This window comes from Pantherophis guttatus, chromosome 1 (assembly GCF_059756535.1).
Source record: "Pantherophis guttatus breed Tessera chromosome 1, ASM5975653v1, whole genome shotgun sequence".
NCBI lineage: Eukaryota > Metazoa > Chordata > Lepidosauria > Squamata > Colubridae > Pantherophis > Pantherophis guttatus.
In genome coordinates this window covers 347,817,145-347,839,131 of record NC_142063.1, presented here as the reverse complement: position 1 = coordinate 347,839,131, position 21,987 = coordinate 347,817,145, and the positions used below count along the sequence as shown (strand labels likewise).

General features: G+C 48.6%; 1 protein-coding gene across 11 annotated transcripts in view; it reads right to left on the bottom strand.

Annotated features, from left to right (window-relative positions):
• The window catches only part of MYO18A (myosin XVIIIA), a 212,522-nt gene that overhangs the window by 5,894 nt on the left and 184,641 nt on the right, over positions 1 to 21,987 (bottom strand). For 7 of the 11 annotated variants that reach the window (XM_087890417.1, XM_087890399.1, XM_087890409.1 and 4 more), the window contains 4 exons: positions 18,849 to 18,988; positions 16,351 to 16,395; positions 9,845 to 9,967; positions 3,387 to 4,706 (listed from right to left, as the gene is read on the bottom strand). In XM_087890417.1, the coding sequence (XP_087746543.1) occupies positions 3,389 to 4,706; positions 9,845 to 9,967; positions 16,351 to 16,395; positions 18,849 to 18,988 (1,626 nt within the window). In that variant the 3' untranslated portion in view covers positions 3,387 to 3,388. The remainder of the gene's footprint in view (positions 1 to 3,386; positions 4,707 to 9,844; positions 9,968 to 16,350; positions 16,396 to 18,848; positions 18,989 to 21,987) is intronic. The other 4 variants (XM_087890475.1, XM_087890464.1, XM_087890454.1 and 1 more) reach the window with 3 other exon arrangements.

Here is a 21,987-nt window from a genome sequence, read left to right as displayed (position 1 = left end):
AAGGGCAGAATTATAGAGTTGGATGGGACCTTGGAGGTCTTCTAGTCCAACCCTCTGCTCAAGTAAAGAGACCCTATACCCGTGATGGCGAACCTATGGCAGGCGTGCCACAGGTGGCACGCATAGCCATATCAGTGGGCACTCCAGCTCAGCTCTGGCGCACATGTGCACGCCAGCCATCTGATTTTCGGGCCTTCTAGGCCCACCAGAAGTAGGGAAACAGGCTGTTTCCTGCCTCCAGAGGGCCTGGAGGTGGGTGGGGAAGGCCCGTTTTTCTTTCTCACCTGGCCCCAGATCCTCTCTATGCATCTGGAGAGGGCGAAAACAGCCTTCCCCACTCCCTAGGAGGCCCTCCGGAGGCCTGAAATGGCCCATTTCCCAACTCCCGGTTGGACAGTAAGTGACTTTTTTGCTGTCCCCAGCCTCCAGAGACTCCTAGAGATGCTCTGGAGGCTGAGGACAACAAAAAACTGCTTCTTCTGGTCCCCTCTTACAACCAGATACCAGGACCAGGTGCAGTTTACCAAAACAGAGGGGTGTCAGGTTATTAAGCATGACCATCTGTCCCCGATTATGTTGTAGCCAACACTGACTTCCTGACCCCAAACCTTCCCTTTCCGTTCCCCAATTCTCTGCGTCTCATTGGCCATCTTCCAAATCACTCTCCCCACATCTACTACTTCAGCTCCCAGGAATGTCCCCCCTCCCATCTCATCTCCTAGGGGATATTATCTTCAGGGAAAATAAGTAGGTGAAAAGTCAAGCGTCCTCTTGCCAGCTGCCCCCTCTTCTCCTTCTTATGTCAGCACTAGAGTAAATGCAGGTTGAAGTGCTGACAAGGGGGACTTTCAGAGGCTTGAGCAGGGGGTTGGACTAGATGACCTATAAGTTCCCTTCCAACTCTGTTAATCAAGAAGCGAGAGATGGGTGTAGAAAGCAAAACTGAGTGGGGTACGCTCCCCCCCCTCCGCAACCCATAATCTTCTCCTTTCTTTCTTCCAGCTCTGTATTTCTCCCCGCCCGGCGCGTACCCTGGGCTTCGAGACCCCTCCCTCCTCTCTCTTTCCCACCCCCCTCCCCATTTGCCCAAACCCAATTCCACTCTTCCCAGCTCCATTTCTGTTATATCAGCTGGAGCGTTAAGTGCATTAAGAAATCTAAAGCACAAACACATTCTCCCAGCTGCAGGAGGCTGCACCGGCAATTGAACATTTTAAAAAGAAATTGCTTTCAAAAGGAGGGTGGGAGAAAGCCCGTGCAAAAACACACACACACACGAACGCACACATACACACGAACGCGCAAACACACACAGAAAAACGCACACACACTGAAATGCACACAAAAACACGCAGCTCCTTTTGCCTTTCCCGATCGTTCTCGCGTTCAAAGCTGTCGGAAACAATTTCGTACACAAATAATTTGGGTGGGCGTGCAGAAGGCGGGGGTGGGGGGTTTGCCACGACTGCCTTTGCTGCTGCTGGAGCTTCTCCCCCCCTCTCCATGACTCCCCCCTCCCGCTAAACGCTAGCTGCGGAGACCCTCCCCATCGCTCCCCTTCCCCTTGTCACGTCTCCCCCCGAGGTGGGCAAACAAAGAACGGCCACTGCAAGACGGAACAGCTGCCAAAAGTGGAGGTTCGCTGGTGTTTGCATGACGAAAGAATGAAAAAAAGTGTGTGTGTGTGTGTGTAAAAGTGGGATAGTCCACAGCTCCTTTCCAGGGTGGGGTGGGGGGTGTCTCAAGGCCACCCTGGCAGAGCGAGAGAGTCTTCCGGAGTTGCACGTCCATGTCTTCTACGCGTAACCATCTTAGGAGGCCTTCAAGGTAGACAGTTCGGACCAAACTCCTCCCCTCCAGGAGAGCCTCTCCGGTTGAATTTCGGCCTAGATATGGGCAGGCAGGGCGAGGGTCTGCTTTGCAGTCTTATTCAGCCCAAGCAACTGACCTCCTTTTCCTGGGCCAGGGAGAAGGGACGACGCACAACCCAAGAATGGAAAGGGAAGGACCTTGAGATGAAAACACCAACCCTCCAACCCCACCCTTGGTTAAAAAAAAAAAAGAACTGAAGATTTTTCTCACTCAAAGCCCACCCACCCCCACCCCCACCTCTCAGATAAAAGAGAGGGTGCATATGTGGGGAGGAATGGTATAGGCCAGAGGTGGGCTTCAAAAATTTTAGCAAGCAGTTCTCTGCCTGTTTGCTGGGAGGGCATGGCCATGGAGGGCGTGGCCTAGTTGGCCTCCTGCACCACAGCGGGGGGGGGGGCTTTTTGCCCTCCCCAGGCTCCAGAGGCTTTCCTCGAGTCTCCAGGAGGGCGAAAATGGCCCTCCTGGAGGCTGGAAACGGGCCTGTTTCTGGCCTTCCCAAACTTCCAGTAGGCCAGTTTTTCACCCTCCCCGAACCTCCGTGCGCGCCCTGCACTTACCTGCATTCAAAACGGACCTGGGAGTGGAGGGGCAGGGTGGGCGGGCTCAGCCAGGAGTGGGATTTGGGGGTTCTCTGAACTGCACAGAATCTTAGCTAGAGGTTCTCCCGAACCCCTACGAACCCCCAGCAACTCACCCCTGGTGTAGGCCTATTTAACTATCTAAGGCAGTGTGCCTCAACCTTGTCCACCTGAAGAAGGGTGAACTTCCACTCCCAGAATCCCTCAGCCAGCAATACTTTAAGAGGGGTGGACTTCAAGTCCAGAATTCCCCAGCCAACATGGAATTCTGGGAGTGGAAGTCCACCCCTCTTCAAGTGGTCAAGGTTGACAAAACGTAGCCTACGGAATAAATACAGTCAATTCTTGAAGGCTTCTGAGAAGGTAGCAGTTCCTCAGGGTTGTCTCTTCTTCTGGAACTGGTCCTACGGCCGGAGACAAGCGTGTTCTTCCCAGGAAGATGCAAACAGTGGAAACACCACGGATTTTGGAAGCTGCCACCCTTCCCTGTAGGCGGCAAGGGGTCCGTCGGCCTACACACACCTCCACCACCAAAAATAAAGAGGACAGTGGAGATCTTCTCCGCTGCACAACAACGATCGCCACCGTCCTCCTCAAACCACACCGAAATAATTGGGGAACGGTGTTGTCACCGGCCAATCCTTGCGACACAGAAATAGCTGAGTGGGCAGCTTCTGACACGAAGACGGACAGACGGGTACGGGAGGGCAAAGTCGCAACCCACGAGGACACGGTTAGTTCCTGGAGATACACATTCCATGCTGGAGGTCAGTCCCCAAACCATAAGGGTTCCAAGCTTCCAGAGTCAACCCCCCCATGCAGAAAACCGCTGGAACACCTGGAACGGCAGTCCAAAGCTCCCTTCCCACCCGTCCTCTGCCCAGGTTAGTCAGGAACACCATGCTGAAACTCGGCACACTCCATGCTACCACCTGCCTTTAGTCGCTCTCCGGCCGATACAAGTACTTCATCATCAGGCTGTCCACTTGCTTTTTCCGTTTCTTCTCTTCCTTCTTCAGCTCTTTGGTGGACTTTCCAGTTTCGGGACCCCCGTCCCTAGGGACACCCCCGCTCTCCCCGTCTGAACGCTTCGGGCCCTTCTTGATGCTGGAGTCGCTACGATACGAGACGGTGGAACTGGATGAAGACTCTGAAGAAGAGCCGGAGTGGGACCTCTGCTGCTTCTTCTTCTTGGATTTCTTCTTGGACTTCTTGGCCCGCTTTTTGGAGGTCTTTCTCTGCCGTTCGGGAGAGGAAGAGGAGGAAGAGGAGGAAGAGGAGGAGTCACTGGAGGAACTCCGCCTCCGGCTTCTCCTACCTTTCGTTTTCTGATCAGGCCTGTAGAAGTCCAAGGCTGAGGCCGACCGACGGAGGCTGCTGGCCGGGTGTTCGGTGGTCTCCAGCAGAGTGGTGCTCCTGGCACTGCGGACACTCCTGCGGTCCTCTTCATCCGAGTCGGGATCATGGCTGGAGCGCTTGAATTTGACAGGCTTGTAGTTTAGCACCTCACTGATCGCTGCCTCCAGATCCGGGTCCAGGTAGCTCCGATGGCCGACCGGCCTGATGTCTGCTTCATCTACCCGTAGATCATCTGAGATGGACGTCCGGGGCCGAGGAGGCACCGAGAGGCTGCGTGCGGCAGAGTGTTGGCTGCAGAGGGAGCGCGAGTCGCTTGGGGCCAGGCTGGCCGTGTCATCCAGCTGGGAACGACTCAAAGACATCCGTGAGCCCGGGCGGCCGTAGGACGGGATAAGGTCATCCAAGTGAGAAGCGCTGCGTCGCGAGCTTCCGGGGCTCGAGAGGGCCAAGCTGAGTGATGAGCGGGTGTCATCTTCCAGGCCAGCCCAGGAGGCTCCACTCTGGCTGACTGTGGCCGAGAGGACCGACGTCCGATCGAATTCGGCAGCCGAGGTGGACCAGCGCTTCTCCAGCCCCTTCGGGAGTCGGCTGCTGGCCTCAGAGAGGACCGAGCCCCTCTCGCTGAGCTCATCCAGACCTCCGCCGAGCGGCTTCTTCCAGGAGGCAAGGGAGCTATTCTCTGAGCCGCCGGACACCGAAGCACGAGCGGCCTTGCGGAAGGAGCGGTCCGGTGACTCCGGGCGCTCGCTCAGGGCGGAGAAGAGGCTCTCCTCATCCCCTTTCCCTCCAATGGAGTCCTTGAGGTTGGCGCGCTTGCGATAGCTCAGTGAGCTCATGACGGACGCCGGCCTGTCCTCCCCATTCTTAACCTCCTTACCAGCTGCGTCCACGGCAGGTCTGACCAGGCAGGAGGTGACCACAGTGGGAGAAGAGAGCAGGAGGAGAGAGAGAGAAATGGTTAACTGGAGGGCAACAAGAGCGTGGGTGGTGTAGTGGTTAGGATACAGTATTGCAGGCAGACACTGCCTGTTACCAGGAGTTCGATCCTGACTGACTCAAGATTGACTCAGGAAGGAAGGAAGGAAGGAAGGAAGGAAGGAAGGAAGGAAGGAAGGAAGGAAGGAAGGAAGGAAGGAAGGAAGGAAGGAAGGAAGGAAGGTGTAGCATTGCAGGCTAACTCTGCCCACTGCCAGCAGTTCGATCCTGACCAGCTCCAGATTGACTCATCCGTCCGTCCTTCCGAGGCCGATAAAATGAGGACCCAGATTGTTGGGGGCCAGAGGCTGACTCCGTAAAAGCCCCGTGAAGCGGTATATAAGTGCTATTATGGCTATTGCTATGGTGTGCAGCAGGGCAGCAGAGAGCCGGCTGCGGAAGACGCGTCTTCCCACGGAGCGTCATGCAAATCGAGTCGTTCTTCTGTGCCAGCCACGCTCCTCAATTTCTGTTGGGTTTTGTTTAAGAAAAGGGAGGGGGAGAAGCCCCTCTGCCATCGATTTCAATTTGTTTTGTTGTCAACTACCTGGGAAACGTTGGCGGCACAGAGCAATCGATCCTCCCAGCAGGGGCCCGAAAGAAAAGGGGAGCACGATTTCCCTCTGCAAAAGGTTGTACGCATGTGCGGAGAGACAAATCAGGGTAATTACAGGCGGTCCTCGATTTACGACCACAATATTTCTGCCGCTAAGCCAGACAGAACAACCATAGGGTCCTCCTGCCCGAGCAGGGGGTTGGGCTAGAAGACCTCTGAGGTCCCTTCCAACTCTGTTGTTTTTTTCCCCATTTTGCGACCTTTCTTGCGGCAGTCGTCATGCGAGTCACTGCCGTTGTTAAGTGAATCATGGGGTTATTAAGCAAATCCGGCTTCCCAGTGGACTTTGCTTGTCGGAAGGTCGCCCAAGGGGAATCACGTGAGCTCGGCAACGCCGCGTCTGTCATAAATACGAGTCGTTGCCGATTGTCTGAATTTTGATCCCTGCAACGGTCGTAAGTGTGAAAAACGCTCGTAAATGCCTTTTCTCAATGCAACTTTGTAACTCCAAACGGCCACTAAATGAATGTCGTAAGTCGAGGACTGCCTGTAAGAGGATGTCTTCGTGTTTTCCTCTTCGGGGGAGGGGATTGTCTGCAGAGAAGGATAAAAAAGGGGAGGGGCCCAATGCCTGAACACCCCCCCCCCAAAATGGAGGGGGGGAAACTGGAGACGGAGCAGAAACTGGACTGGCCCAGGCATTCAGGGCAGATCCAGGTGGGCATCTCAGCAGAGCCCGAGGAGCGCGGGGGGAGGGGGTGTCGACCCCGTCTGTTGCCCCTTCCCAAATAACGGGCGCCGGCTTGCAAGTCAGTGCAGGCATGCCTCTCTCTCCTCCGCCCGTTGCCGGTGCCAACAGCTTGAGGCCGTTCCTCCTCCGTGCCGGCGGGTTTCTATGGCAACGGGGGTCCTATAAATAGCCCGCCTGGTTGCTGGTCACTACCAGAGACCCGGGAGGGGGGGGCAGGAATATACAGGGAGGGGGCGGCATCGATGGAGATGATTGACATGGGGAGGGGGGCTTTGGCAAGGTCAGCAGGGCCCTGGGATCAGACCGTGGCCTGAAGTGGGGGATAAAAGAGGCAGATGGGGAGCATGGGACACGTATGGGGAGCATGGGACATGTAGTGCAGATGTTTTAACACCAAATCGGTGCTTTTCTTCATTTATCATCCACCGGAACCCCAGAAAGACTGAAATGCAGAGGGGAAAAAAAAGGGGTGTGAAATGTCCCTGAGTGGCCTCGCTTTTTTCCAGACTGGGACCCCAGTAAAAAGGGCAGGGGAGCCCCCCACCCCCACCCCCAGGTAGCCAGTGCCCTTTCCTCAAGAAAGTGGCCCCTGCTAACATTGGGCCCTTAAGGGAAATTGAGGTGGGTGGGTGGGTAGGAGTGCAGGAGAGGCTGGGGGAGTCACGGGTTTGTGGCTGGGCCTAATTAGATTAACAGAGTTGGAAGGGACCTTGGAGGTCATCTAGTCCAACCCCCAACCCCACCCCCCCGCTCAAGCAGGAGAGCCTACACCATTTCCGACACCTAGGAAGATGGACTGTGTGCCTCTGTGAAAGGCCAGGGAGGTTGCCACGAGTTGTTATAAAAAGGGGATTCTAGAAGCATTCATATCTGATCTAGCAAGGATTATAGCACTTAATTGTGTTTAGGATTGGGGGCCGATGCACTGATTATATATATATATACATATACATATACATATACATACATATACATATACATATACATATACATATACATATACATAAACATATACATATACATATGCATTTGCATTTGCATATACATATACATATACATATACGTCTTCTTAAGTTTTCACGGGTGTGTATATGCAAAAAATTAAAATCTCGGGTGTTTTCCCGCGTCATGTTAAATAAGTTAGTTAAAATGTTTAAAATTCTGGTTAAAATCCTAGCTTAAAATCTTCCAATTTAAGCTCTGTAAGGATTTTTGGAAGATTTTAAGCTAGGATTTTAACCAGAATTTTAAACATTTTAACTAATTTATTTAACATGAAGCAGGAAAACACCCGAGATTTTAATTTTTTACATATACATCTACATATACATCTACATATACAAATACATATACATATACATATGTAAAAAGTTAAAATCTCGGGTGTTTTCCCGCGTCGTTAAAAGTCTGTTAGTTAAAATGCTTAAAATCTTAAAATCCTGGCTAAAATCCCAGCTCAAAATCCTCTAAAATCCTAACAAAACACTTCGTAAGGTCTTTTAAGACTCTGGCTAAAATCCTAACCAACACTTTAACACTTACAAAGTGTTTTGTTAGGATTTTAGAGGATTTTGAGCTGGGATTTTAGCCAGGATTTTAAGATTTTAAGCATTTTAACTAACAGACTTTTAATGACGCGGGAAAACACCCGAGATTTTAACTTTTTATATGCACACACCCGCGAAAACTTGAGAAGACATATATGTATGTATGTATGTATTTATGTATATTACAAACTATTCTAAAAATACGAGTTCCAGGTATATTAGTAAAAAAAGAAGCAGACATACTGCGAACTCCGGAACTTAAGATTTTAAAATTTTAAAAGAATTAAAATTTTATTATAGTAAGATTTCGTCAGCCATCTGCTGACATCGTCACCCCCCACCCCCCATTGATAAGCAAGCTAGGAGGGAGGAAACAGTAGGAATCAAGCCTCCATCATCCAGCATGACGACAGCAATGAAAACAACACAGCTGATTACAAGTGGGAGACGGCTGGAAGGGCCTTTTACACACGCAAGAGCTAAATTGATTAATGGCATATAAAGGCAGAGATCTCTGTAATGGTAGTTTAATACTCTGACGATGTCAGCAGATGGCTGACGAAAGCGTAGTATAATAAAATTTTAATTCTTTTAAAATTTTAAAATCTTAGGTTCCGGAGTTCGCAGTATGTCTGCTTCTTTTTTTACACACACACAATGCAACTTGAAAGCTTTGCAAGTTGACACACACATGTATGTATGTATGTATGTATGTATGTATGTATGTATGTATTTGTTTTCTGAGGTTTTCACAGTATGTATGTATATATGTACCCTATTTCCCCGAAAATAAGACATCCCCTAAAAATAAGCCCTCCCCAAAAATATTTAAACGCAGAGCTGGAAATCAGATAAGACGGTAAGAGGAGCCCCGTCTTGCTCCACGCGCCCCAAAATAATAAGACCTCCCCGAAAATAAGGCCAAGCGCTTATTTCGGGGTTCAAAAAAAAAAATTAAGACAGGGTCTTATTTTCGGAGAAACACGATATATTAGTTGATATATATATATATCAACTAATGCAACCAGCTCCCACAATCGCCTTTCCTCAGGAACTGGATGCGTTTAATCAATTAATTAATGAACAATTAATCAGTGGAACGGTTTGTCTCCAGAAGTTGTGGGTGCTTCAACACTGGCGGTTTTTCCAGAAAAGACTGGGCAGCCATGTCTCCAGAATGGAGAACTTTTAAGATTTGTGGACTATATGCTGGCTAGAGGATTCTGGGAGTCGAAGTCCACAAGTCTTAAAAGTGGCCAAGTTGGGATGGCTGGGGGAATTCTGGGAGTCAAAGTCCGCAAGTGTTAAAGTTCCCAGGTTAGACCCCTCTGGTGCAGGGTCTCCTGCTGTTGTGGCTCCATTGCCTGAGCCTGGGCTATCGACAGATGCAGACTCTGAGAGTGAGGGAGAGGAGTTGGCAAGGCCTCCCTCTCCAGGACCCTCCTCTCTGGCAATGCCTCCGGAGGACACCGAAGGCCAAACGATAGGCTCAGAGCCAAGCACGTCCCCGCAGCCACAGGTGGACAGCGACGAAGGAGATAAGTGCTGGCTGGACCCTCGCCAGAGGCGCAGGGAGAAGCGTGCGCAGCAGAGGGGAAGGCGTGCCAGAGATTAGCTGAGTCACTGGACCACACCCCACAGGGTATAAATGTGGGTGTGGTGGCCGGTTCAGTTTGTGACGAGCAAAAACTGGAAATAATCCATGATCTCTGCGTTACTGGACTTTGCCTGCTTTATTGGACTGCATTTGGATTAATCCTTGTATTGTTGAAAACTCTGCCTGTTTTATCGGAATGCTTGCAGTCTAATCTTTGTTTTGTGTGAGTAAAGTCTGAATTGGCAGCTAGCCACTGGGTTGCTGCCAGCTTTATTTTCAAAGAATTTTGTCGTGTGGCTTATTAACTCCGGGCCGTCTATGGGGGTGCGTGAGTGGGACGGGGACAGAATACCTGCCTGAGCAGGGGGTCCGACTAGAAGACCTCCAAGGTCCCCTTCCACCACCGTCATTCTCTTACTCTCACCGCCCTGAGTCCCCTGGGAGAAGGGTGGTATAAAAAAATTTAATAAAACTGAAACTCTGTTTTCATAGACACAATGCAAGAGGAGGACACCTCCTGCTGTGGGTCACCAACACGTAGGGCAGGGCCCATTCTCTAAGTCAGGAGCCCTCCCCCACCCAACCCCGTGGGAAAGATGCCAAGCCAACCTGCTACTCTTCAAACTGCCGTCCTCGGAGACCGACTTGGAAGAGCCCTTGTTTTTCGACAGCCACGACTTCACTCCGTCCACGCGGTCTTCCAGCTCCGAATCGGCATCCGAGTCTCCCTCGCTGGGGACAAAAAACAGGAAGAGGAGAAATCAGAGGTGTGTATTTGCCGGCATGAAGGACAACAGGTATCACTCTTTAGAAAGCCCATGTTAAGAAGGGTTAATCCGCGTTCGGAAATGCCACAATCCCCACGGCCTTCGGAGAGTTGCCTGGTTCCTCTCAAGACCAAGGAAGACCAAGGGGTCGGATGGACGGAGGGAGTAGTCCTCAGGAGCCTTTGGCGTCGATCCCCCGTCGTCAAATTTGATGACTTCCCCTCATCAAATTTGCAGACGACAACCAAGCTGGCAGGAGTAGCCAACGCCCCAGAAGACAAGCTCTGGAACCAAAAAGATCTTGTCGGATTTGAACACTGGACCCCTATCTAATAAAATAGTCTTCCAATAGTCTTCCAAACCCAAAGAAGAGGGGGTCAGCCTATTCTCCAAAGCACCGGAGGGCAGGACAAGAAGCGACGGGTGGAAACTAATCAAGGAGAGAAGCAACCTGGAATTGAGGAGAAACTTCCTAACAGTGAGAACGATTAACCAGTGGAACAGCTGGCCACCAGAAATTGTAGGTGCTCCATGAGGTTGGACTAGAAGACTTCCAAGGTCTCATCTCTATTCTATTGTATTGTATTCTATTGTATTCTATGGTATTCTATTCTATTCTATATCCTAATTCTAATTCTAATTCTAATTCTAAATTAATTCTATGCTATGCTATGCTATGCTATGCTATGCTATTCTATTATTCTATTCTATTCTATTCTATTCTATTCTATTCTATTCTATTCTATTCTATTCTATTCTATTTTTATTCTACATTTCTATTCTATTATTCTATTCTTTTATTCTAATTTCTATCCTATCCTATCCTATCCTATCCTATCCTATCCTATCCTATCCTATCCTATCCTATCCCTTATTCTATTCTATTCTATTCTATTCTATTCTATTCTATTCTATTCTATTCTATTCTACTCTACTCTACTCTATTCTTTTATTCTAGATTTCTATTCTATTATTCTATTCTTTTATTCTAGATTTCTTTCCTATCCTATCCTATCCCTTATTCTATTTTATTCTATTTTATTCTATTTTATTCTATTTTATTCTATTCTATTCTATTCTATTCTATTCTATTCTTCTATACCTCTATATGTCTATATTTCTATTCTATTCACATTTGCAGGAACTGGATAGGTCTAATCTAATGAAAAGAAGGACTAAGGGAGACACGACAGCATTGATTGATGGATGGACGGATTGATTTCTCAATCTGGAGTCATTTGCCCGGCTTCAGACAGCTCACAATACAAGCAATATAAAAATAACGATCTACCGAACAGTAAACAGATGGCTAATCCGGTTAACACACCAAAACCCAAACACCCAACAGCCCCTCCTGACCCCAAACCCCAAAGAAGGAGAGTTCTCCGGGCTTTGCAGACCGACATCGGGGTGGGAGCTCCCAGGGGCAACCTCATTCCAGTGTGGAGAGGCCACAATAGAGAAAGCACATTGGCTGGGTCCTGTCCCCCCCAAAATGACACTGTTTAAAGGGGGGGGGACCCCAAAGCATGCCAACCCTGGCAGATACCACAGGAGAGAGGCGATCCTGTAGACACATAGAGAGCAACTACATTTGCACACCGTTAAAAAGAGACATAAAAAAACCCAAGAAGGAAACCGAAAGACTAAAACGCATCCTCTCCACCGGCTTCCATCCAGATAAGCAGGGATTAACACCAGACAAACCATCGAGCAGAAAACAATAGCCTAATCAAGGAAGTGCCGCGGGGAAAACCACAGCCCCACCAAAAACTAGAAGGACAAGCTACTGGATATAAGGAGGGAGCAAACTCCACGCTCATCAGCACTGGTGAGGTTCCTCAGCTGGATAATGAAAAGCGTGCAAACAAAAGAACCAAGCGTAGAGAGCACCGAGGACTCCACGATTCAACCTTGTGGAGTGCAGGGATTCTGTCAGAGAGAGGGTCCCTCAAATAAATAGGCCTTGCCTTTCCTTTCTTTCTCTTTCTTTCTTTCTTTTTCTTTTTCTTTTCTTTCTTCTTTCTTTTCTTTCTTTCCTTCCTTCCTTCCTCTTTTCACTTTCTCGTTGTCTTCCTTCTTTCTCATTTTTCCTTTCTTCCCCTTCCTTCCTTGTCCTCTTTTCTTTCTCATTTTCCTTCCTTCCATTTCCCTTCCTTCCTCCCATCTTACTTCCCCCAACCCTTCCTTTCTTTCCCTTTCTCTCCTTCCTTCCTCCCTCTTTTCATTTTCTCATTTTTTGTCTTCCTTCTTTCACTTTTTTCCTTTCTTTCCTTCCTTCCTTGTCCTCTTTTCTCCTTTCTCATTTTCCTTCCTTCCATTTCTCTTCTTTCTTCCCTCTTATTTCCCTTCCTTCCTCCCATCTTCCTTCCCCCAACCCTTCCTTTCTTGCCCTTTCTCTCCTTCCTTCCTTCCTCTTTTCATTTTCTCATTTTTTGTCTTCCTTCTTTCACTTTTTTCCTTTCTTTCCTTCCTTGTCCTTTTCCCCTTTCATATTTCCCTGCCTTCCATTTTCTTCTTTCCTCCTTCTTATTTCCCTTCCTTCCACCCCTCTTTCTTCCTCTGACCTTTCCTTTCCTTCTTTTCCCCTCATTCCTTCCTTCCTTCCTTCCCACCATCTCCATCTCTTCCTTCTTCTCCCTCCTTTCACTTTCTCATTTTTTTGTCTTCCTTCTCTCACTTTTTTCCTTTCATTCCCTTCCTTCCATTTCGGTTCTTTCTTCCCCCCTCTTATTTCCCTTCCTTCCTCCCATCTTTCTTCCTCCGACCCTTCCTTTCCTTTCCTTCTCTTTTCCCTTTCTCTCCTTCCTTCCTTCCCTTCCTCCCCTATCCCTCCCTCCTCCCTTTCTTCCCTCCCTTTCTCCTTCCTTCCTTTTCGTTTCCCTTCCTTGCTTCTCACCTTCCTTCCTTCCTTCCTTCCTTCCTTCCTTCCTTCCTTCCTTCCTTCCTTCCCTCCTTCCAGGAATCCCACCGCTCCCCAGACCCCCGGCCCTGAATAACTCCTAAACAGGGATACGGCCCAGCTGCTCCCGCCTCCACACAGGCGGGCAGCAGCTCCGCTTTCTCCGCCGCCCGCCTGTCGAATTAAGGCGCGATGGCAGGAGCGAGAGCGATGGGTCTGTGGTCCCCGGGTAAACTGGAGTTTAGCAGCCACATGGCAGCCTCTGGATTTACGAGGACGCTGCCGCGCGAGCCAGGCTCTGCAGGGGGAAAGCGAGGCCTGATTTAGATGCAGGCGTAAACTGCGGCCCCATCCGGCTTAAAGCCGCTAAATTTATAAGTGCCGCTCCTCATAGCCGTATTGATTGCCCAGAGCATGGATGCGCCGTTATGCGCGAGATGGGGAGAAGGGGGGGGCGGTGTTTCAAGAGAACGCGTTCCCTCCATGTTGCGGGCCGTGTCCGTATAAATCTCGCCGCTTAATACCGGGCTGCTTATCGCTTTCATTACGATTATAGCCATAACAACTGAATCTATACGGGAATCGGGGGTCTTATTTCTTCCCGCCGATGGGGTCCGCAACTCTCCTTCCCGGCTTCCCAGGGGGCTAAGCGGGAAAACTTTGGGGAAGGGGGGGTGTTTTCCCACCCCACCCCCAGAAAACAGGGCTCCGTTGCCGCGACAGCTTCAGGACTACGACCTTCTGGGTGTGTTCACTATAGGGAGTCCTCGGCTTACGACCACAACGGAGCCCAACATTTCGTGACGTTGGCTAAGGGAATTTTGCCCTGTTTCACGACTTGCCACGGTTGTTAAGTGAATCACTGCAGTTCTTAAAGTAAGTGTTGGGAAGTGAAGCCGGCTTGTCAGAAGGTCGCAAAAAGGGATTCGTTTTACAACCTTTTTTGCCATGGCTGTTAAACGAACCACTGCAGGCATTAAGTGAATCTGGCTTCCCTGATTCCCAAAAAGGGGTCGCAAAAGGGGATCACATGACCCCGGGGACACCACAACCGTCATACATACGAGTCAGTTGCCAAGCGGCCAAATTCTGATCACGTGACCGTGGGGAATACTGCAACGGTTGTAAGTGTGAAAAACGGAAGTTGCCGTTGCAACTTCTAAAGGTCGCTAAATGAACGAGGACTACCTGTGCACAGGTAAGCATGGCCGCCTTCGCCTCTGAGCCACCCCGTTAAATCCGAAGCCATCCACCCTGGAGGTTTTTTAGAAGAGGCTGGACAGTCGCTTGTCTGAGATGGTATAGGATCTTCTGCTGGAGTAGGGGGATGGACTAGACCACCTCCAAGGTCCCTTCCAGCTCTGTCCTGTCCTGTCCTCTCCTACTCCCATATTGTATTGTACTGTCTTGTATTCTCCTATTCTATTCTATTCTATTCTATTCTATTCTATTCTATTCTATTCTATTCTATTCTATTCTATTCTATTCTATTCTATTCTATTCTATTCCTGTATTGTATTGTATTGTATTGTATTGTATTGTATTGTATTATTATCCTATCCTATCCTATTCTCATATTGTATTGTATTGTATTCTATTTTCATTGTATTTTATTCTACTCTTCTATATTCTGTATTCTATTCTATTCTATTCTATTCTATTCTATTCTATTCTATTCTATTCTATTCTATTCTATTCTATTCTATTCTATTCTATTCTATTCTATTCTATTCTATTCTATTCTATTCTATTCTATTCTATTCCTGTATTGTATTGTATTGTATTGTATTGTATTGTATTGTATTATTATCCTATCCTATCCTATTCTCATATTGTATTGTATTGTATTCTATTTTCATTGTATTTTATTCTACTCTTCTATATTCTGTATTCTATTCTATTCTATTCTATTCTATTCTATTCTATTCTATTCTATTCTATTCTATTCTATTCTATTCTATTCTATTCTATTCTGTTGTATTCTGTTGTATTCTATTCTGCGTCCCTCTTTCTCTCTCCCCCTGCAAATAAATGCTGGGAGGCCCTTTGTTATTTTTCCGCAGTGAAAAAAAAGAAGAAGAAGAAGCCGGAGAGCCCTATAAACAAACTCCGGGGGCTGCTGTGATTTTAAATTGTCGGAATTAAACCTCCCGTCAAAGGCAATTTATGTCCAGGGTAGCCGTGCCATTAGTTAAACCGGGATCCGAATCGCTGGGGAAGGGACGGAGGCAGGCAGAAACAGTCGGGGACATTAATTGTGTGTGACAACAAGGCTCCCGTTGCCCCTAGATCACTGCTAGAGTTGATTACATTTATCATTAGCCGGCAGAGATCTCCCCATCGTCCAGACGGGACCCGGCTTGGCCTTCGGAAAGGAAAACAAGCCAGGCCGTCCAAAGCACGGGAGAAAATTAAGAATAAAAACGAAGAGTTTGAGAATTGCATCTCTGATGCATCTTTGCATCAGGTGGCGTCTCTGCAAGATGGCAAAAATCTGGGAACGGTTCTTCGGCGAGCCGGCCAAGATTTCTGGGTCTTCTTCTCCAGGTGACCTGCCTTGATTAACAGAGAGTGGGAAGGGACCTCGGAGGTCATCTAGTCCAACCCCCCGCCCAGGCAGGAGACCCTAGACCGTTTCTGACCGATGGCAGCCCAGTCTCTTCTCGAAAGCCTCCAGGGATGAAGCTCCCACAACTTCTGAAGGCAAACACCGATTACGCCAACATTAAAGCCCAGATCAAAATCACTTCATAGAGAAGGTATTCTCTCCATTCGTTTTAGTGACGGTTCAAAGTTACAACGGTATTGAAAAAGGGGACTTAGGACCGTCGCAGTATTCCCCGTAGTCACGGGATCGAAACTCGGGACGCCTGGCAATTGACTTGTATTTATGACGGTCGCAGTGTCCCGGGGTCACGCGATCCCCTTTTGCGACCTCCTCACAAACGAAGCCGGATTTGCTTAACGACCATGGGACTAACAACGGGAGTGATTTGCTTAACGACAGCGGCAGGAAAGTTCGTAAAGTGGGATGCAACTCGCCTTGCTTAACGACAGAGGTTTAGGGCTCTATTGCGGTCATAAGTCGAGGATTACCGGTAACCAGACTCCTTGCTTTGTCCTCTTCCTTCCCACCCCACAAAATTCATCATCCTTCCCAAGCAGAGACATGGAACCAGACATTGAGGGGGGGGGGTTCTTTGTCCCACCCACCCACCTCCCTTTCTCTGACCCAGAGTTAGTTCCATAACGCAGAGTTATCAGGACACGCTAAGACAGAGCTAAACACGGGTTAGAGCAGGACCGGTCAGACCCATGCATGTTGAGGCATGCTGCAATGGGGGGGGGGGGAAGACTGCCCCCCCCATTCTGGCCCACGGCATGCTTGGGGTTAGGCGTAACACAGCTGCGTTACTGGGAACCCGGAAAAGTCAATTCCTGCTTACAGCTTATTCTTGCGTTTCTGGTACTTGGACACCACGTCCTGCAAACTGGAGAATTGGGTTGGGGGGAGAGGGAATTGGGGGGTGGGAGGGACGGAGAGGGAGGAAAAAAAGCAAAATAAAATTCACAGCAAAGAAACGGTTTTTTTTAAAAAAAGTAAAATCCACCTGGGAGGAAGATGAAGGATGGGCGTAAAGGAGCAAGAGGGAAGAATTGAATAGAAAAGGGGGGGGAAGGGGAGGAGCAGGGGGAACGGAGGGGGCGATGGAGGAGGAAGAGGAGGAGGGGAGAATGAGAAAGAGAAAAACTTGAAAAGAAGGAGAAGGAGAAGAAGGAGAAGGAGAGAAGAAAGAGAAAAAAGAGGAGGAGGAGGGGGAGAATGAGAAAGAGAAAAAAGTGAAAAGAAGGAGAAGGAGAAGGAGAGAAGAAAGAGAAAAAAGAGGAGGAGGAGGGGGGAGAATGAGAAAGAGAAAAAAGTGAAAGGAAGGAGAAAGAGAAGAAAGAGAAGGAGAGAAGAAAGAGAAAAAAGAGGAGGGGGAGAATGAGAAAGAGAAAAAAGTGAAAAGGAGAAGGAGAAGAAAGATAAGGAGAGAAGAAAGAAAAGGAGGAGGGGGAGAATGAGAAAGAGAAAAAAGTGAAAAGAAGGAGAAGGAGAAGGAGAGAAGAAAGAGAAAAAAGAGGAGGAGGAGGGGGAGAATGAGAAAGAGAAAAAAGTGAAAAGAAGGAGAAGGAGAAGAAGGAGAAGGAAAGAAGAAAGAAAAAAGAGAAGGAGGAAAAGGAGAAGGCGTAGAAGAAGAAAGATAAAAAGAAAAAGAAAGAGGAGAGAAAGGAGGGAGAAAGGGAGAAGGAGAAGGAGAGGAGAAAGACAAAAAAGAGGAGGAGGAACAGAAGAAGGAGAAGAAGGAGAAAGAGAAAGAGGGGAGAAAGGAGAAGGAAAAGGAGGAGGAGGAGGAATAATAATGATGGAGTCAATTTGATTGGAAAGGAAGCTGGGGAGGGGGAGATTCCCAGCTCCTGCAGGGGCCCGAAGGGGAGGAAACGAGGGGTCTGTGTGGTGCAGAAGGCACCCAGGGGGCTGGTGGTCAAAGAGGCGGTTTTGGCCAATTAACGGCGTGTCCATCATCTTTAGGATCCCCTGCAAAACCTCTGGTTGGCCACTGTTGGCCTCCGATGCCCCCAAGGGAGACCCCGAACCACAGCAGTGGGGAGGAACTCAGGTGCCAGTTTCAAGAACATCAGGAAAGTGGCGAACCTCTCACTCCCCCAGCCCCAAATAGCCCCAACCACCTACTTCCCTGCCCATCCAAGTTTTAAATCTCTGTCTCTCCATCCCATCCATCCAATTTATCTCCTTCCTTCCATCCATCCATCCAATTTCTCTTCATCCATCCATCCTTCCATCCATCCTTCCTTCCTTCCATTCATCCAATTTATCTTCCTTCCTTCCTTCCATCCATCCATCCAATTTCTCTTCATCCATCCATCCTTCCATCCAATTTATCTCCTTCCTTCCTTCCTTCTATCCTATCCATCCATCCAATTTCTCTTCATCCATCCATCCTTCCATCCAATTTATCTCCTTCCTTCCTTCTATCCTATCCATCCATCCAATTTCTCTTCATCCATCCATCCTTCCATCCAATTTATCTCCTTCCTTCCTTCTATCCTATCCATCCATCCAATTTCTCTTCATCCATCCATCCTTCCATCCAATTTATCTCCTTCCTTCCTTCTATCCTATCCATCCAATTTTTCTCCATCCATCCATCCATCCATCCATCCTTCCTTCCATTCATCCAATTTATCTTCCTTCCTTCCTTTCATCCATCCATCCATCTATCCATCCATCCAATTTCTCTCCATCCATCCATCTATCCATCCATCCAATTATCTCCTTCCTTCCTTCCATCCATCCATCCATCCAATTTCTCTCCATCCATCCATCTATCCATCCATCCAATTTATCTCCTTCCTTCCTTCCATCCATCCATCTATCCATCAAATTTCTCTCTATCCATCCATCCATCCTTCCTTCCTTCCTTCCATTCATCCAATTTATCTTCCTTTCTTCCATCCATCCATCCAATTTTTCTCCATCTATCCATCCACCCATTATCTATCTATCTATCTATCTATCTATCTATCTATCTATCTATCTATTTATCTATCTATCATCTCTCTCTCTCATCCATCCATACAATTTCTCTTCCTCCATTTTTCATTCCTCCCCTTCTATCCATACTTCATCCATCCACCTGTCCACTGATGTCTATCTATCTATCCTTCCTTCCTTCTCTTTTCTTTCCTTCTTTCTTTCTTTCTCTTTCCTTCCTTCCACCCCTTCTTCCTTCCCTCCTTCCTCTATTTCTTCCTTCCTCCCTCCCTCCCTACCTGACACAGACTATTCCACTATTGTGGTTCGGGTTTAACATGCCGCATTGGTGCGCCTGGCCTGGCCGGGCCCTGCTCACCAACCCCCAGCCCCCCCCCACTTTCCCACCTGTTGATGAGGTCCTCGTTGTCCTCACTGTCCATCTCGTCCTCAATGGCGGCCTGCAGGTCCCCGATCCGCTTGAAGGCCAGCTTCAGGTCCGCCTGCAAGCTCTGGTTGGCAGCTTCCAAGCTCTCCAGGTCCATCTCCTAGGAAGAAGGGAGACAGCCGTGTGAGCTGCTTCCCCCTGGCATTGGCCCTGGGGCACGCAACAGCTCTGCCATCTTCCCACCCACCCCTGGCACGGCAACCTTGTTCGTACAGTGCAGGTAGCTGTTGACTGACAACCACAATTGAGCCCCAAAACTTATGTTGTTAAGTGAGTGTCAGCACTTCAAGCTGCATTTACTCTAGTGCTGACATAAGAACGAGAAGCGGAGGCGTCTGGAAAGGGACGTTTGACTTTTCACCTACTTATTTTCCCTGGAGATAATATCCCCTAAGAGATGGGATGGGAGGGGGGAAATTCCTTTGAGCTGGAGCAGTAGATTAGGGGTAGAGTGACTTGGAAGATGGCCAATGAGTGCAGAGGGGTGGGGAACGGAAAGGGAGGGTTTTGGGTCTGGAAGTCAGTGTTGGCTGCGATGGAATCGGAGTTAGAATGTCGTGCTTAATAAATGGGAATTTTTCATCAAAGACTTTGTTTGAAATGCAATTTATTTGAGATGACCTCGAAACCTGACAGTGAGTTTCGTTCGTCCTGTTTTATGACCTTTCTTGCCATCCTTGCTGCTAAGTGAATTCCTGCAGTTTGACGGTTGTTAAGTGAATCCAGCTTCCCTGCTGACTTGGCTTGTCAGAAGGTTGCAAAAGGGGAACGCATGACCCTCCTGGGACGCTAAAAACCGTCATAGATATGTGTCAGTTGCTGCAGTGGTGCTGTTGCAGTGGTCGTAAGCGTGGAAAATGGCCCTATTGTTTTTTTTCAGTGCCGTTGTTAACTCTGAACGGTCGCTAAAATGGGGCAAGACTCACTTAACCAATTTCTCACTTAGCAACGTAAATTTTGGGCTCGATTTTGGTCGTAAGTTGAGGACCAGCTGGGCATCTTTATCTCACTGACTGCAGCTTTCCTGTCTTTCCATCCCTTCCCCACAATGAGGTGTTGTGTCAACACCTTTTTCCCCCCACCAGAAATCCACGGCAGGTTGGCGTGGCCCGTTAGGCTTTTCCAGGGAGCCACGGAACCACGGAAGACGCTGCTTCTCACAGCCCCAGCACTTGTGGGGAAGGGGCTGCCTTGGTGGGATCCGACAGCCCTCCTTCCTGCGGGCTTTGGGGAGGGGGTGAAAACCCAGCGTCTTCAGAGAGGGAAGATCCCCTGCGCCTCCTCCCTCCGGGGGCTCCAGACGGTTTTTCTCTCCCTTTTGCCTTTGGCCCTTTGGATTGGGGGGCATTCGGAGTCACTGGGACACCAGCAGGAGTTGCCGGATTGCGGTGAGACAAAATTCCAGTGGACTCATCCATCCATCTTGAACTCCAGACCTTCCTTCTTTCTTTCTTTTCTTCCTTTTTTTTTTTACTTTTCTTACTCCCCTTTTTTCTTCCTATTTCCCTCCCTCCCTTCCCATTTTCCTTCCTTCCTCTCCTCCTTATTTTCCTTCCTTCCCACTTCCTTTCCTTCTCCCACTTCCCTTTCTTTCTTCCTATTTCCCTACCTCCGTATTTCCCTCCCTCCCTCCCCTCCCTCCTACTTCCCTTTCTTTCTTCCTGTGCCTCCCTTCCCAATTTCCTTCCTTCCTCCCTTCCCTCCTATTTTTCTTCCCACTTTCCTTTCTTCCTTCCTATTTCTCTCCCTTCCTATTTTCTTTCCTTCCTTCCTATTTTCTTTCCTTCCTTCCTTCCCTTCCTACTTCCCTTTCTTCCATCCTAATTCCCTCCCTCCCATTTCCCTTTCTTCCTCTCCTTCCTCTCTTCCCTTCCCTTTCTCCCATTTCCCTTTCTTTCTTTCTATTTCCCTCCCTCCATATTTCCCTCCCTCCCCTCCCTCCCACTTTCCTTTCTTTCTTCCTTCCTATTTCCCTCCCTCCCTTCCCATTTCCCTTCCTTATTTTCTTTCCTCCCTTCCTTCCCTTCCTCCTACTTCCCTTTCTTCCACCCTAATGCCCTCCCTCCCATTTCCCTTTCTTCCTCTCCTTCCTCTCTTCCCTTCCCTTTCTCCCATTTCCCTTTCTTTCTTCCTATTTCCCTCCCTCCATATTTCCCTCCCTCCCTTCCTGCCACTTCCCTTTCTTTCTTCCTATTTTCTTCCCTCCATCCCAAATATCAAACAACGATTGCTAAATTCTCTTACTGTCGCCTTGCTAACAATGGGGGAAAAGCCACGATTTGCAATTATTTATGTATCTAATTTAATAATTTGAGAAGGAGACCTCTCGAGATCCACACCCTGCCTGTCGCCTGCCCTCGTGTCCCCTTTACCGAACAAACGTTTTCTTGGAGAAAATGCTCATTCCTTAATTGGTGCCCTTTATCTAAGAACGCCATCCCTGCAGACTTCAGCTGCTGATGCATTACTTGATCTTATCGGGAGGAACCGTTTATGTCCAAACTTTGCACAAATAGAGACTTCTGCAAAGCGTTTTTCCTTCCACCGATGCCAAACGGGAGGCACCCGAAATGCGAAATGACCACTCAATCAGAATGGAGCCGGGATTAGGTAACGTCATCAGTGCTAGAAGGGAGAAGGATTTGCTTTCAATTTATATTCTAATATAAATATATAGTCTGGTTAGGATTAAGCACAGGATGAGGAGAAAGGAGACCCCACAGTGCTTCTCCTCCCTGCAAACCTCCCTTCCTCCCTACTAGTTGGGTCACCAAGTTGTTTCCTGCAAGGAAACAATCACGTTCAGGGAGCCCCAAGGACCCCACAGTCCTTTTCATGCTCTTTCCCCCCCTCTTCCTCCTCCTCTCTTCTCCTTCTTCTCCACTCTGCAAAGCCTCTCTCCCTTCTGTGGTAGCACTGATGAAGTTCCCTAGTTGGGTCATGAAACGTCTGCAAGGAAACCACCAAGATCAGAGAGCACCAAGGACCCCACAGTCTTTTTCCTCCTCCTCCCCACTCCTCTTTCTCTTTGCAAACCCCCTCCCTTCTAGCACTGATGACGTTACCTAGTTGGGTCATGAAATGTCTGCACGGAAACAA